This window comes from Ranitomeya imitator, chromosome 3 (assembly GCF_032444005.1).
Source record: "Ranitomeya imitator isolate aRanImi1 chromosome 3, aRanImi1.pri, whole genome shotgun sequence".
Lineage (NCBI taxonomy): Eukaryota > Metazoa > Chordata > Amphibia > Anura > Dendrobatidae > Ranitomeya > Ranitomeya imitator.
In genome coordinates this window covers 250054537-250069327 of record NC_091284.1, presented here as the reverse complement: position 1 = coordinate 250069327, position 14791 = coordinate 250054537, and the positions used below count along the sequence as shown (strand labels likewise).

Genomic DNA, 14791 nt, shown 5'->3' with positions numbered 1-14791 from the left:
GATGCTGCACAAAGAAGCAGTGTGTTTCAGGTGTGCATTAAAATACATCTACCGGTGTGTCTCTAACTCTGATGGTGCCAAAAAAAAACAAACTATCGGAAGCTTCCAAACACATGACATCATAATATGGGCAGTCCAGAATTGTTTAAAGGCATAGTAATATTAGTGTATGTAAACTTTTGACTTTGCAGTAAGTAATAAAAATGTCGTAAAAAATTCTCTCTCTCTCATTCTGGCATTTGGCAAATATTAATAATTATGGTGATCCTAATTGACCTAAAATTGGAAAGGTTTATTCTGATTTCATGTCAGATATTGAGAAGAACATGCATATGTGTGTTTTCATATAGAGTATGTAAACTTCTGTTTTCAACTGTGCATATATCACTGAAACACATGCAGTCATGTTGACACAGAATAAATAAACTTGCTTTCTTCAGTATTTCTTTAATACAAGCAGCACCCTCTGGTGGCTTTTGATAAAAAGGTAATGGGGGGGAAAAATTACAAGATTAAAACAGATTATAAAGCGGCATTGTGAATAGATGCACACAACAAGCAGCAGTGTGAATAGAGGCACACACGAACAGATTTACAGTGCAGAATATCCAGGAAAAGCAACCCTCGGTCAAGGAGTAGGGGTACTCGAATAAAGATTAATTCTATCACCAACAGTGGGCACCAAGATGATGACAGTAAAGTCTGGAAGACTGCTTTCCCTATGAATTACCAATATTAATGTATTAAACAATATATTGCATTTATTGACCAAGAGCACAAATGGGCAAGAGCTGGCATGGGACATTACCAGAAGATGTACAGTAGTTGTGCATTTGCCTGCACATGGACACCATCTACAGTGGGTAAAAATCAGGCAAAACCTTACAAACGTGGCCAGAGGAAAGTTTTTTAGTAAAAGAATTGTGACACCGCTAAAGTAAAACCATACAGGATTGCACCCTAGACATCAGAGATTGTGCTAAATTGCATTGTAAGAAGGCCCACCATAAAATGATGAGGCGGCAGTGGTAAGGACTAACTATCCGACAGTGCAGATCCAGAAAACCCCCTGAGGCAGAAGCCCGATTCCCTTATCTTAGGTGAACATTACCTCCAGATGTCAAAGATGCAGTTTGGTGGCCAAAATGGGTTTCTGATTCTGCAACATCTAAACTAGAAGAAACGTTTACGGCATCAAAACCCCAAATCAAAGTTCTGATCCAGTAGCTAAATCTGCCCTCAGCAGGACTTGTATTATTCCATGCGAGGCAGTGATTTTCTCATTTTCTGCAGAGATGACCAGTTATGTACATACAGGCAGTGTTTCATTATCGCTATGTTATAAAAAAAAAAAAAAAACACAACAAGTGGGCAAACACCATGTTTGTCTGACAGCTACTCCTCAACCCCAACTTACACATCACCATCTGCTGTGCTTAATGGGGAGCGCGGAATACGCCACCTCCGGATATCACTTGTATGGCCACCAATATGGCACTCAGAGGCTGCCCTCCCACTTGGATGCCTGAAAATAATTTAGCAAACCCGTGAAGGCAAATGTCCTGAGAGCATTACGGTCAGGCAGAAACATGAAGGCACCTGTAACCCTGAGCAGTTCACAATCCTAGCAGATAGTAATCAGCTAGTAAGAATACAAAAGTGGCCATGAAAAAAGGGCATTTGTAATAAAAGGCCTCATATAATAAATCATTACAGACCTTGGCAAAAGAAAGATTCTAGTAATCTTGTGAACAAGCAAAGACCGGACAAACAAAAACACACACACACTTCCATTCTCATGGTGACCTATACAGCATAACATAACTGTAATCGCTGTTCTCTCCACAATCGCAAACCAAGCCAAATAGTTCTTAAAGGGAATCTCATCAGGTTTTTGCCACCCAATCTAAAAGTAGCATAATGTAGAGACAGAGATCCCAATTCCAGCGATGTGTCACTTACTTGGCTGCCGGCTGTAGTTTTGTTAAAATCACTGATTTGTCAGCAGGAGATAATCACTAGAAGACTAGCTGGTCTGCGGTCATGTATAGTCATGAGCTCTGTAGAACCCCACCATTGATTGGCTCTATCTACACTATACATGGGTTAAAGCTGCCAATCATTGATGTGGACGGGGTTATACAGAGCTCAACATTCAGAAAACTGTTAGAACGGCAGCAGATAAAGCAGGGATTTTTTTTTTGTTTAAAGGACAGTAAGCAGCCGGGTAAGTAATACATCACTACCATCCAGGTCTCTGTTCTTACATCATGCTGATCTCATATGGTATAGCAAAAACCTGGTGACATACTCCCTTTAATTTAGAAATTACAAGCCCATTTTTACACTAATATCATAACCACGCTCATTCTGATCAGCATATAAGCACATGGGTCCTCCTCCGCCCGACATGTAAAGGCACTTTGGTTTCTTGGCAAATATTTCTTGCACATATGTCAGAAAAGACAGAGGCAGTGATACATCCGTGGCTTCTGTAAAATAACGTCACTTTGATACACGCTGATGGACGTGATCCATACGGCACTGGGCACTTCTTAGGTAGTCCGGCAACATCATGAAGATGTGTAGAGAGGCCAAAGCGGGTTCTCCAAATAACTTTAAAAACACTTATTCAACCAAGAAGAAACCATCAAGGCCATCGTTTTTGTATGATTACGAGCACAGTTTGCGTATATCTGCACCAAATGGCCATGCATATCATTTACCAGTTGTGACTTTTCGGCTAAAAACTGTCCCATAAATAAGGCAGTGTGATTTTGGAAAATTGTGTTTAGGTAGAGTTAAGTTACAGTCCATTTAAGCTACAGGGTAGCATAGGTTATTCACTCCTAGATTATAATGTCACAGGCCATCCACCTCATCAATGCTGAAGCTGCTTCTTCGGCTACTGGCCTTTGACGTACCAGGAGAGAGGGTTGAGAGGAGAGGGTCACAGGTCATCATGGGATCAGAACTTAACATAGTGTCCTCCATTAGCATGAGGTCTAGCTCTGTCCTCGAGAGAGCAGGAAAAGAAGTATCTGCACAGACACTGTCTGGGAAAGCAAGCCCTGACGAAAAGTCCATTTGCTGTTGGTATGGTCCCTGCTGTGGGACTGGAAGTTGGCGCTGAAGAGGCGGCATTGCTTCGGGTTCCTGCTTGACTGCCTCAGTGGTGTTCATGCTTTGAGGGGAAATAGTTGGAATGCCGTGTGCCTGGGCCTGCAATTCAAGTTCCTGAAAGACAGAGGAAATTTTAATAAGAGCCACTTTCGCCGAATATGGCTAGAAGCCTGTCTACGGCAGACAACGTCACCTGGACCCGAAGCCACAGCTGCTTATTTGTTTGTTCCAGGTGTTTTGAGTGGGATTCCAGTTCACGGCTCCGATTTTGCTCTTTCTGCATGTGCTTGATGTAGTCCACTGACGCCTTGAGGATGGTGCCTTTATTCCAGCGGGTATCACTGCTGAGAACAACAGAACGGCTATGTTATGGCCAACATGTTGCTTTCTTCAAAGCATATAAACTCATAACAAGAATTTGTTTAAACTGGACATATGTCATCTTGAATAGGTTTTGGATTACAAAAGTATATGGGCTTTACAATATAAGAAGATCACCGCACTGCAGGGAGCTGTGTAAAGGAGATCGCCGCACTGCAGGGAGCTGCGTAAAGGAGATCACCGCACTGCAGGGAGCTGTGTAAAGGAGATCACCGCACTGCAGGGAGCTGCGTAAAGGAGATCACCGCACTGCAGGGAGCAGTGTATAGAAGATTACCGCACTGCAGGGAGCTGTGTAAAGGAGATCGCCGCACTGCAGGGAGCTGTGTATAGAAGATTACCGCACTGCAGGGAGCTGTGTATGGAAGATTACCGCACTGCAGGGACCTGTGTATAGAAGATTACCGCACTGCAGGGACCTGTGTATAGAAGATTACCGCACTGCAGGGAGCTGTGTATAGAAGATTACCGCACTGCAGGGAGCTGTGTATGGAAGATTACCGCACTGCAGGGACCTGTGTATAGAAGATTACCGCACTGCAGGGAGCTGTGTAAAGGAGATCGCCGCACTGCAGGGACCTGTGTATAGAAGATTACCGCACTGCAGGGAGCAGTGTATAGAAGATTACCGCACTGCAGGGAGCTGTGTAAAGGAGATCACCGCACTGCAGGGAGCTGTGTAAAGGAGATCGCCGCACTGCAGGGAGCAGTGTATAGAAGATTACCGCACTGCAGGGAGCTGTGTAAAGGAGATCGCCGCACTGCAGGGAGCAGTGTATAGAAGATTACCGCACTGCAGGGAGCAGTGTATAGAAGATTACCGCACTGCAGGGAGCTGTGTATAGAAGATTACCGCACTGCAGGGAGCTGTGTAAAGGAGATCGCCGCACTGCAGGGACCTGTGTATAGAAGATTACCGCACTGCAGGGAGCTGTGTAAAGGAGATCACCGCACTGCAGGGAGCAGTGTATAGAAGATTACCGCACTGCAGGGAGCTGTGTAAAGGAGATCACCGCACTGCAGGGAGCTGTGTATAGAAGATTACTGCACTGCAGGGAGCTGTGTAAAGGAGATCACCGCACTGCAGGGAGCTGCGTAAAGGAGATCACCGCACTGCAGGGAGCAGTGTATAGAAGATTACCGCACTGCAGGGAGCTGTGTATGGAAGATTACCGCACTGCAGGGACCTGTGTATAGAAGATTACCGCACTGCAGGGACCTGTGTATAGAAGATTACCGCACTGCAGGGAGCTGTGTATAGAAGATTACCGCACTGCAGGGAGCTGTGTATGGAAGATTACCGCACTGCAGGGAGCTGTGTATAGAAGATTACCGCACTGCAGGGAGCTGTGTAAAGGAGATCGCCGCACTGCAGGGAGCAGTGTATAGAAGATTACCGCACTGCAGGGAGCTGTGTAAAGGAGATCGCCGCACTGCAGGGACCTGTGTATAGAAGATTACCGCACTGCAGGGAGCTGTGTAAAGGAGATCACCGCACTGCAGGGAGCAGTGTATAGAAGATTACCGCACTGCAGGGAGCTGTGTATAGAAGATTACCGCACTGCAGGGAGCTGTGTATAGAAGATTACCGCACTGCAGGGAGCTGTGTATGGAAGATTACCGCACTGCAGGGAGCTGTGTATAGAAGATTACCGCACTGCAGGGAGCTGTGTAAAGGAGATCGCCGCACTGCAGGGAGCAGTGTATAGAAGATTACCGCACTGCAGGGAGCTGTGTAAAGGAGATCGCCGCACTGCAGGGACCTGTGTATAGAAGATTACCGCACTGCAGGGAGCTGTGTAAAGGAGATCGCCGCACTGCAGGGAGCAGTGTATAGAAGATTACCGCACTGCAGGGAGCTGTGTAAAGGAGATCGCCGCACTGCAGGGAGCAGTGTATAGAAGATTACCGCACTGCAGGGAGCTGTGTAAAGGAGATCACCGCACTGCAGGGAGCAGTGTATAGAAGATTACCGCACTGCAGGGAGCTGTGTAAAGGAGATCGCCGCACTGCAGGGAGCAGTGTATAGAAGATTACCGCACTGCAGGGAGCTGTGTAAAGGAGATCACCGCACTGCAGGGAGCTGTGTATAGAAGATTACCGCACTGCAGGGAGCTGTGTAAAGGAGATCACCGCACTGCAGGGAGCTGTGTATAGAAGATTACCGCACTGCAGGGAGCTGTGTAAAGGAGATCACCGCACTGCAGGGAGCTGTGTATAAAAGATTACCGCACTGCAGGGAGCTGTGTAAAGGAGATCACCGCACTGCAGGGAGCTGTGTATAGAAGATTACCGCACTGCAGGGAGCTGTGTAAAGGAGATCACCGCACTGCAGGGAGCTGCGTAAAGGAGATCACCGCACTGCAGGGAGCAGTGTATAGAAGATTACCACACTGCAGGCAGCTGCGTAAAGGAGATCACCGCACTGCAGGGACCTGTGTATAGAAGATTACCGCACTGCAGGGAGCTGTGTAAAGGAGATCACCGCACTGCAGGGAGCAGCATAAAGGAGATCACCGCACTGCAGAGAGCTGCGTAAAGGAGATAACGGCACTTTTTGTGGTCATACTTTGTGGAGCCTATTACACTGTGTGGAGCACCATATGGGGCCTAATACACTGTGTGGAGCACCATGTGGGGCCTATTACACTGTGTGGAGCACCATGTGAGGCCTATTACACTGGGTGGAGCACCATGTGGGGCCTATTACACCGTGTGGAGCACCATATGGGGCCTAATACACTGTGTGCAGCACTTTTAGTGGTCATACTTTGTGGAGCACTATGTAGGGCCTATTACACTGTGTGGAGCACTTTTTGTGGTTATACTGCGTGGATCACTACGTGGGGCCATTATAATGTATGCAAGGCAATGCAGGGCGCCTTATTCTGTATGGATGACTAAGTGGGACAATTATACTGTATGGAGGACTTTGTGGCCATTATACTACATGAAGCACTATATGAGGATTACAGTTGGAGAATCATACTGTGATGGTGTTACCATTTTTTGTCGGGGGGACTGAGGGAGGGGGTACAGTAGTGTCATAATACCATGCATGTGGAGGGTACTGTGGGGGTATCATACTGTGTTTGGGGCACTTTTGTTTGCATCATACTTTATTATCTATGTTATTCAAGGTTTTTTTTTCTCTCTTATTACATATTTAAATTAGGCCACGGGGCATATGCCATGTACGGCTTTTACATAACATATTCCAAGGTTTCATTTTAAGATCTATTAATTAAAATGTACTTTGTTCAAGGGACAACCCATTTAAGTTTATTTCCATATGAAAAAGTTTGTTATATCGGATAAGAAAATTTACTCAATTATAGTAATTTTTTTCTAATAAATATCAAGGTTGGCCCGTGACTTTGTCCAAGCTTTTAATTTTGGCCCTCTGCGTATCTGAGTTTGCCATCCCTGAATAACAATTAAGACTAGGTTCACACAGATTTTTATATAGATTCACAATATTCCTTGAATACACTTATGTTGACTTCAAAGTAGATCCACTTCAAAATCCATGTAAAAAAAAAAAAAATTCTGATTGACCTAGCCTCAACTCACAAATGGTAGTAACTTAGCCCCACATCATTATGGATGCTCCGCTGTTTCACTGTAGGCAAGATGCATTTTTCTTTATAGGCTTCATTTCGAGCGCTAGTTTGATTTCATTTGCCCAATACACGCAATTCAATATTTTCAGAGAAGAATTGAGGCTTGTTTATGTTAATTTTGGCAAAACGCAATTTCTCATTTTAAGACTTTCTGTAAGCAGTCTGGTCCTCCCTGGCCATATTTTGTTAACCACGTGTAATGGATTGAACTCCGGCTGAAGATCTCAGGGTGTTGGTTTTTTTTATGCCACATTTCACACCAAGTTTCATAGGGTTCTCTTTCAACCACACCTTGGAAGGTTCTCTACCTAAGGTTCAATGAGCAGCAAATGTCTTTCTGTTGAAGCTGGGATGTTAGGCTAGGTTCACATTACGTTATATGAACCCGTTTAACGGACTACGTTACACCGCGGTGTAACGTAGTCAGTTAACGCCGTCATTGTTTGTAATCGCAAACGCATTGCTAGCGCACGCCCACACTGGGCGCGCGATAGCAATGTGCCGTCATTTGAGTGACGGACCGCGAACGCTGCGTGCAGCGTTCGCGGTCCATTCCTCGCTAGCGCATATCGGGCATCAATGCTAGCGGAACAGCAAACATGATCCCTTTTGGGACATTGCGTTAGCGCAGTCCATAGCGCTATGCGCTAAACGGACTGCCCTAACGCAATGTGAACCTAGCCTTAATGTTTTTGGAGTCTTGCATCATTTAGTGTATGTGCACACATTGCAGATTCTATTTCGGGTTTTTAGACGCGGATTCTGTAGAATCCACAGGTAAAATGACCTGGGTTTTACCTGAGGATTCCCTGTGGGTTTTCTGCAGATTTCGCCTGCGTTTTTACACTTGCGGATACCTAAAATGGAATATAGTTGTAAAACGCTACAGATTCCGTACAAAGAATTGACATGCTGCGGAAAATAAATCGCTGCCTTTCTGAGTGGAATTTTCCGCAGCATGTGCACAGCGGATTTGGTTTTCCATTGGTTTACATGGTACTGTACACCGCAGCCAAATCCGCGATGTGTGCACATAGCCTTACACTGCTTGCGCTTCACGATAGCAGCTAGGAGCAGAAAATAAAAATTGTCTTTTTAAGCAAAGCCACCATTAGGCGAATTAAAATAACGTGAACACAGACAAGGTGGGGATAGGGGAGTGTAATTTCAAATTAATCACAGGTTATTCGTAGTCTGGTCCTCTGTATTAAACTGAACAAAGGCTGCCATTTGTGCAATTTCTTTGTTTTCAGTGTTAAAACTTTTTTTCGTCTTGTATTTGGTTAGCAAACATAGGAATGTGCAGTTTTGCAAAACACTACTACATATTACATGAATTTTTTTTTTTTTTTTTTACAGGCTGTAATTAAAAATGTTGACTACAACTTAAGGTTTTAAAATGTCATTTCAATTTTTTTTTTAAAGGACTTGAATTTTTTAAAAAACTGAAATCATTCCACAGGAAAACTGCTTTTGAAAAGTCTGAAAGGATTTTGCAATTTCAGAAAATGAAAGCACATTGTGAGCTTTGGGACTTCTACTGAACTTGAGAGTGACGTGGCCACAAGCCAAGTGCAGCACTGAGTCGCCATCACTGTTATCTTACTGATCAGAAGTCCCCATCGACAGCATTGTCCAATTTATATAAAGGGATCTGGTTGCAGTTCCCTACATGGCCAGATGGCATGAAGTACTGCTGTGCAGGCAAAAATTAGAGGGGAACGCAGCACTATATTGGCAGTGTGCAGTTGTCTCTCAGGACTGTTCAGAACCAGATGTCGATCCACACTGATCATAAAGTGATGGCAGATCATAATACGAGGCAGAAGTAGCACAATCTACAATTCCATATCCAACATATGGGTGCATGCAACAACATTTCCTGGTCCAGAGACTCACCAAAAAACCAAGCAAAAGAAGACCGTAGTAACATGTTTCAACCTCAATGATCTTTGCTTTGCATGTCTTCGTTATATGCAATCGCTTTATGGATTTTTTTTTATTTTTTAAAGTGGTTTCCTATACATCATAAACATTGCTGTACGCCCCAATCTCTACAAATATAGAGACCTTCTTAACCTCTTAAACAGGTGACGATCGGCAAATATTTATCTACATTGCAACTGGTTTTAGTTTTATTAAGCAACGTACAGGTCAGTCGTCTTTGGGATTAAAGTTCCAAGCTCCTTTATCCGATCATTGATGTTAAAGCGTCGTCTTCTTTCAACTGAAAACAGACAAAAAGTGATTCAGTAATTATTAAAGCTTTTCATCCATCTTGTTAATTTTAAAAACAGGTAAAAAGGGTTGTCCGCAACTAGGACAATCCCCTCTCATTCCTCATGTTTGGGCCAGGGAAAATAAATACAATCAGTCACCTTCTGTGCTGGTGGCGTTCCAATGGTGTCTGCACTTGTGTTCCCAGGACTCGCGTGCGGTTATGACATGTGACCCCTGCTCCCAATCAGCGCTGTCCCCGCCTCCAGACAACCATCAAGAGGAAGTCAGAGCAGCCACAGCCCTGGCTACCTGCTGATATTCAATGTCTGAAGGCGGGGACGGTGACTGGGCGCCGGGCTCTGGTGACGTAACAACCTCATGTGAGGTCCCGGGAATCCGAGTGCCAACACCCCTAGAACAGCGTTGTCTGAGAGAATAGGTGTTTTTATTTTAACAGGGCCAAACATGAGGAATGAGAAGGGGTGGTCCTAGTAGTGGACAACACCTTTAAACTGTAGTCAAGAGCAGTCTAAATGCCTTGTGATGCTCATCAAGTAGAATGCCGCAAAAGGTAGGCTATGACGTACTCATGTTATGCGTGTCCTTCTTTTGACGTTCACGGACGAGGGCGCGCTTGTCAGCATCTGTAAGCATAATAAACAAAACAAAGTTAGCCAGGACAATACTGTGGCTCCAATGGTTTGTTATGTCTAGGTTAAAAGGGATACAGATTGTTAATACTTTGTTTTTAAACATCATGTTGTAAATTGATGTACATGTAAATTAAAGTGCCTGCCAGGGAGAGGGCAGCTGCAGGCTTTACTAGCAGCCAGCATGTCAGATTCTGGCTTAATAGCTGGGGGAAAAAAAATTAAAATCAATCGAGGCAAGAAATCTAAAAGGTGATAAAAGTTCCTATACACATTACAGTAAATTTACATGAATCTGTCATTATTGCCAGGAAAGGTCAACCTCCTAAATCTTGCCCAAAGCTTCACATTAGGGAAGAAAAGGAGAGCAATTCGAGTTTACATGCCTGATCCTTTGTTCCCCCTGGAGATAAGCTGCCACTAGAGAAGTCTCGCAGCAGTTTACCATCCTCTCCTTATACCTCTCCATGCTCCAACTCCAATTTTCAGTTGCCTCTGAGCCAATGGGGAGAGATTTAGCCGCTATGTAGTCTCCAATACACAGTACAGAGAAGAGGAGACATGAGGAATTCCTGCTCGTCTATCTCTGTATAGCATATGTTACAGAAATGGAGGACATTACACAGCTGTAGAGTTGAGCAAATTTTTCAATATTTGGTTCGGATTACGATCGCCGGCGAATATTGTATTTGTAATATTTGCCGAACGCCACTGGAGTCAATGGGAGAAGAAATGAGCGAATATGTTCGGAAACTATCGTTAAACATACATTCGGCAGGAATAGAGTACCAATATGGCATGATGATGGCAAAATTGGATTCGGCAATCATTTACGAACATATTCGCTCATCTCTACACAACAGTACAGAGCAGTGTAGCTGTAAATCCAGCACTGGGGGAGGGAGATAAACACATGCAAGAAAGCAGCAGCACTGTCTCTTCCACTCATTCTGTGCCCTTCTCCATAGTCTTGCTTGAATTAAAGGAGTTTCCCGCACAGTTGTGATCACATAACTTTTTAAGTCAGATCTTAATTGAACATTTTCAAACTTAAAGGACATTTACAGAGAAAAAAAGGGAAAAAAAAAAAAAAAAAAAAAAAAGCTCGATAGGAGAAAATATTGTTGGTTACTGTTAGGACAGGTTAAATACAGATAAGTACAAGTTAGTTGGAAAAAGTCAATTCAAGAAATATAATGCATCTTGAATTGATGTACTACTTAGACCTAGTGCTTTAAAATAAATAAAAAAAAACCTCAACGGTATCCCTCTAACTCTCTTGATGCCAACCATGATCCATCAATTCGTGGGGCAGAAAGCTTGGAATATCATTGTTTTTTTTGTAATTAAATGCCCCTTTGCAAATTCAGTAACCAGTTGATTTTATATATAATCTCCGGGATTGTAGGGACCTGATCCAATATTGAGCCATTAATTTCCTAGCCATGAGCAATGCACGGGACAGTTCATTGGTAGTCATGTCCTCAACATACCTCAGTATACACACCAAAAAAAAACAGATTTCAGATAAAATAAATAAAGTGACCATTTAGCCGGTTTGTTTTTTGCAATACAATTACTATAAGTAATACCTAGATGCCGGCTCATTCATCATACACAAATTGATTTCTATGTTTTAACACCTCTACTTGCAGTCAATGTCCTAGGCACCTAGTATTTTCTTATGATAAAATGTTAGAGTTCGGATGTAAGTTTATGTACAGAATTAGATATAATGCATGCTCTTTTATAGTACCTGTAAGTTCCCTCTTTATAGCCAGGTCTGCTGGGCAGGAATTGCTGGTGACACCTACAACAGTATCATTTAGCTGCGAATTCTCATTGTACAGGCCCAAGTGGCTACTGGAAAAAGAAAGCTGCAAACAAGAAGGATGAGGACAGAAGTAATGCAACAGTGAAGAAAAATGATTTATGCAATTAGACCAGACATGCGATCTACCCAATCTCACTCACTCAGAAACATACATACCGTGTTTGGCATGGACAGGGCAGGTTCTGTGTACACAAACATGTCATCTAGACCTATGATGTTATCAAGGACTTCATCCATCTGAAAAGAGGCAGCAAAGATTGATTGTCACTTACTCCGTCAATACTCACGTATTTATACACACACAATGTACAAATATGTACCCACACCAACATAATTTATTAAAATAAAGAATAATTATTTGTTCAACCACCTAATCCAAAGGTGAAGAAGGGTCCTTGAAGTCTGAAGCATCAATGTTTGTGTGGAACAATCTAAGAAAGTATTTTACAGTATGCACTTGTACAGTACTGTGCAAAAGTGTTAGGCAGGTGCAGAAAAAAATGATACAATGTAAGAATGCTTTTTTTTTAAAAAAAAATAGAAGTGTTATGGATTTGATTTCTATTGTGCCAGTCATTACACTGGTTACCCATCCACTCAAGAATCCAGTACAAAACTACTACCCTCATCCACAAAGCACTCCATGGCTCAGCACCACCCTACATCTCCTCTCTGGTCTCAGTCTACCACCCTACCCGTGCCCTCCGCTCCGCTGATGACCTCAGGTTAGCATCCTCAATAATCAGAACCTCCCACTCCCGTCTCCAAGACTTTACACGTGCTGCGCCGATTCTTTGGAATGCACTACCTAGGATAATACGATTAATCCCCAATCCCCACAGTTTTAAGCGTGCCCTAAAAACTCATTTGTTCAGACTGGCCTACCGCCTCAATGCATTAACCTAACGATCCCTGTGTGGCCTATATTAAAAAAAAAAAAAAAAATTAATTAACTGGTTCATGCAGCTTTACATGAACACCCAAGCCTTACACTATGGCTGGTCCGAATAACTATAGCAATTGTTACCATCCACCTCTCGTGTCTCCCCTTTTCCTCATAGTATGTAAGCTTACGAGCAGGGCCCTCACTCCTCTTGGTATCTGTTTTGAACTGTATTTCTGTTATGCTGTAATGTCTATTGTATGTACAAGTCCCCTCTATAATTTGTAAAGCGCTGCGGAATATGTTGGCGCTATATAAATAAAAATTATTATTATATATTATATTGATAAAAACAAACTATTTGCTGTGACCAAACCTTGCCTTCAGAACAGCATCAATTCTTCTAGATACACGTGATGATGTGATCATCAGGCTATGTGCACACGTTGTGGATTGGTGTGCGGATTTTTCCGCAATGTTTTTGCAAAATCCGCAGGTAAACCGCACTGCAGATTACCCGCGGACTTCGTGCGGATTCCACCTGCAGATTTCTATTGAGGAGCAGGTGTAAACCGCTGCGGAATCCGCACAAAGAATTGACATGCTGCGGAACACCGCTTCGTTTCCGCACATTTTTTCCCGCAGCATGTGCGCTGCGGATTTGATTTTCCATACTATTACATGGTACTGTACAACGCATGGAAAACAGCTGCACAGCAAAATCCGCAACATGTGCGCATAGTCTCACAATTACCATTTTCATGTGTAGGATGAAATACAATCATTAGCCGAAACAGAAATATCTGCGTGAGGCTTAATACTGGGTGAAAACAAATCTCAAAGACTGACCGTCACTTCCAAACAGAAAAACTGGTGTGAACAGTTGCAAGTTAAAGGGAACCTGTCACCAGGTTTGGCTGATACGAGTTATGGCCACCCCCTATCAGGGCTTGTATACAGCGTTTTATAATACTGTATATCTGACCCCAACCTGACCTGTAAGAGAAGAAAAATAACTTTTATAATACTTACCTATCGGGTGGTCCAAGGGGTGTTGCTCTTCTTGGTCCGGCACCTCCTATCTTCTTATGATCCCAGTCCTCCTGCTTGCTTCATGTGGATGACATGTCCCTGCGTCATCCACACAGGCTCCCCGACATCGCGCTCCTCCGCAGGCGTACTTATCTGCCCTGTTGAGGGCAGAGCAAAGTCCTGCAGTGCGTAGGTACCAGGAGGAAAGGAGCGTGATGCCGGGGAGCCTGTGTGGATGACGCAGGGACGTGTCATCCACATGAAGCAAGCAGGAGGTCGGCATCGCAAGAAGACCGACACCCCTCGGACCAGACCACCTCCAAGTAAGTATAATAAAAGTTATTTTTATTCTCTTACAGGTCGAATCGGGGGCTTATATACAGCATTATAACTCATATCGGCCAAACCTGGTGACAGGTTCCCTTCAAGAGAGCCACTTCCATATGTAACTAGCAAACAAATTAAAACTGCACTATGTAACGCTATAGCATGCAAACATGGAATATATGAAATTGGAATTGCACTGCTGCGCTAGAAAAAACAAGTTAAAGTGATGATACTTTGCACATAAATTGGCCAATTTACGTGTGCCCAGCAGCCAATGACAAGGCGTCCTTCTTTGCTGGGAACCTAACCTAATGTGATACCTCTTGGCTGCATGATTGTCACACCCAGGAGAGACCACGTGAATTGTAGATCTATACTAATTTACACAATGACTCCTCTGCCTGATCCAAGCCGTAAGAAAGGTTTGTATTTTATTTATTGTATGCATGTCTTTGTTACTGTGTAAGCACTATACTGTTTTTCAGATATCAAATCCAAACTTTAATAAGCTTGTTCCTTGTTTTTCTACACTTACAGGGCACACGTCCTCCTTTATAGTTGCATTCAAGTCACCTGTGCAGCAATTGGACGCTGTTCGTGGTACAAGTCTATCCAGAAGAACTGATGCCGCTTTGAAGGCACAGGTTTCATAAGATGGTCACACCAAATGTTAAATATAAATCCTCTCTTTTGTTCATAAAAACAAAACAATTAACAA

At 43.4% G+C, this 14791-nt stretch overlaps 1 protein-coding gene across 1 annotated transcript in view; it reads right to left on the bottom strand.

Moving 5' to 3' along the window:
• Nucleotides 1–431: 431 nt before the first annotated feature.
• Nucleotides 432–14791, bottom strand: part of TFEB (transcription factor EB) — a 75759-nt gene continuing 61399 nt past the window's right edge. Inside the window, exons 4-9 of the mRNA XM_069756350.1 lie at nucleotides 11988–12068; nucleotides 11754–11874; nucleotides 9935–9991; nucleotides 9279–9354; nucleotides 3317–3467; nucleotides 432–3237 (exon numbers count right to left, since the gene is read on the bottom strand). Of these exons, the coding sequence (XP_069612451.1) occupies nucleotides 2863–3237; nucleotides 3317–3467; nucleotides 9279–9354; nucleotides 9935–9991; nucleotides 11754–11874; nucleotides 11988–12068 (861 nt within the window). The 3' untranslated portion in view covers nucleotides 432–2862. The remainder of the gene's footprint in view (nucleotides 3238–3316; nucleotides 3468–9278; nucleotides 9355–9934; nucleotides 9992–11753; nucleotides 11875–11987; nucleotides 12069–14791) is intronic.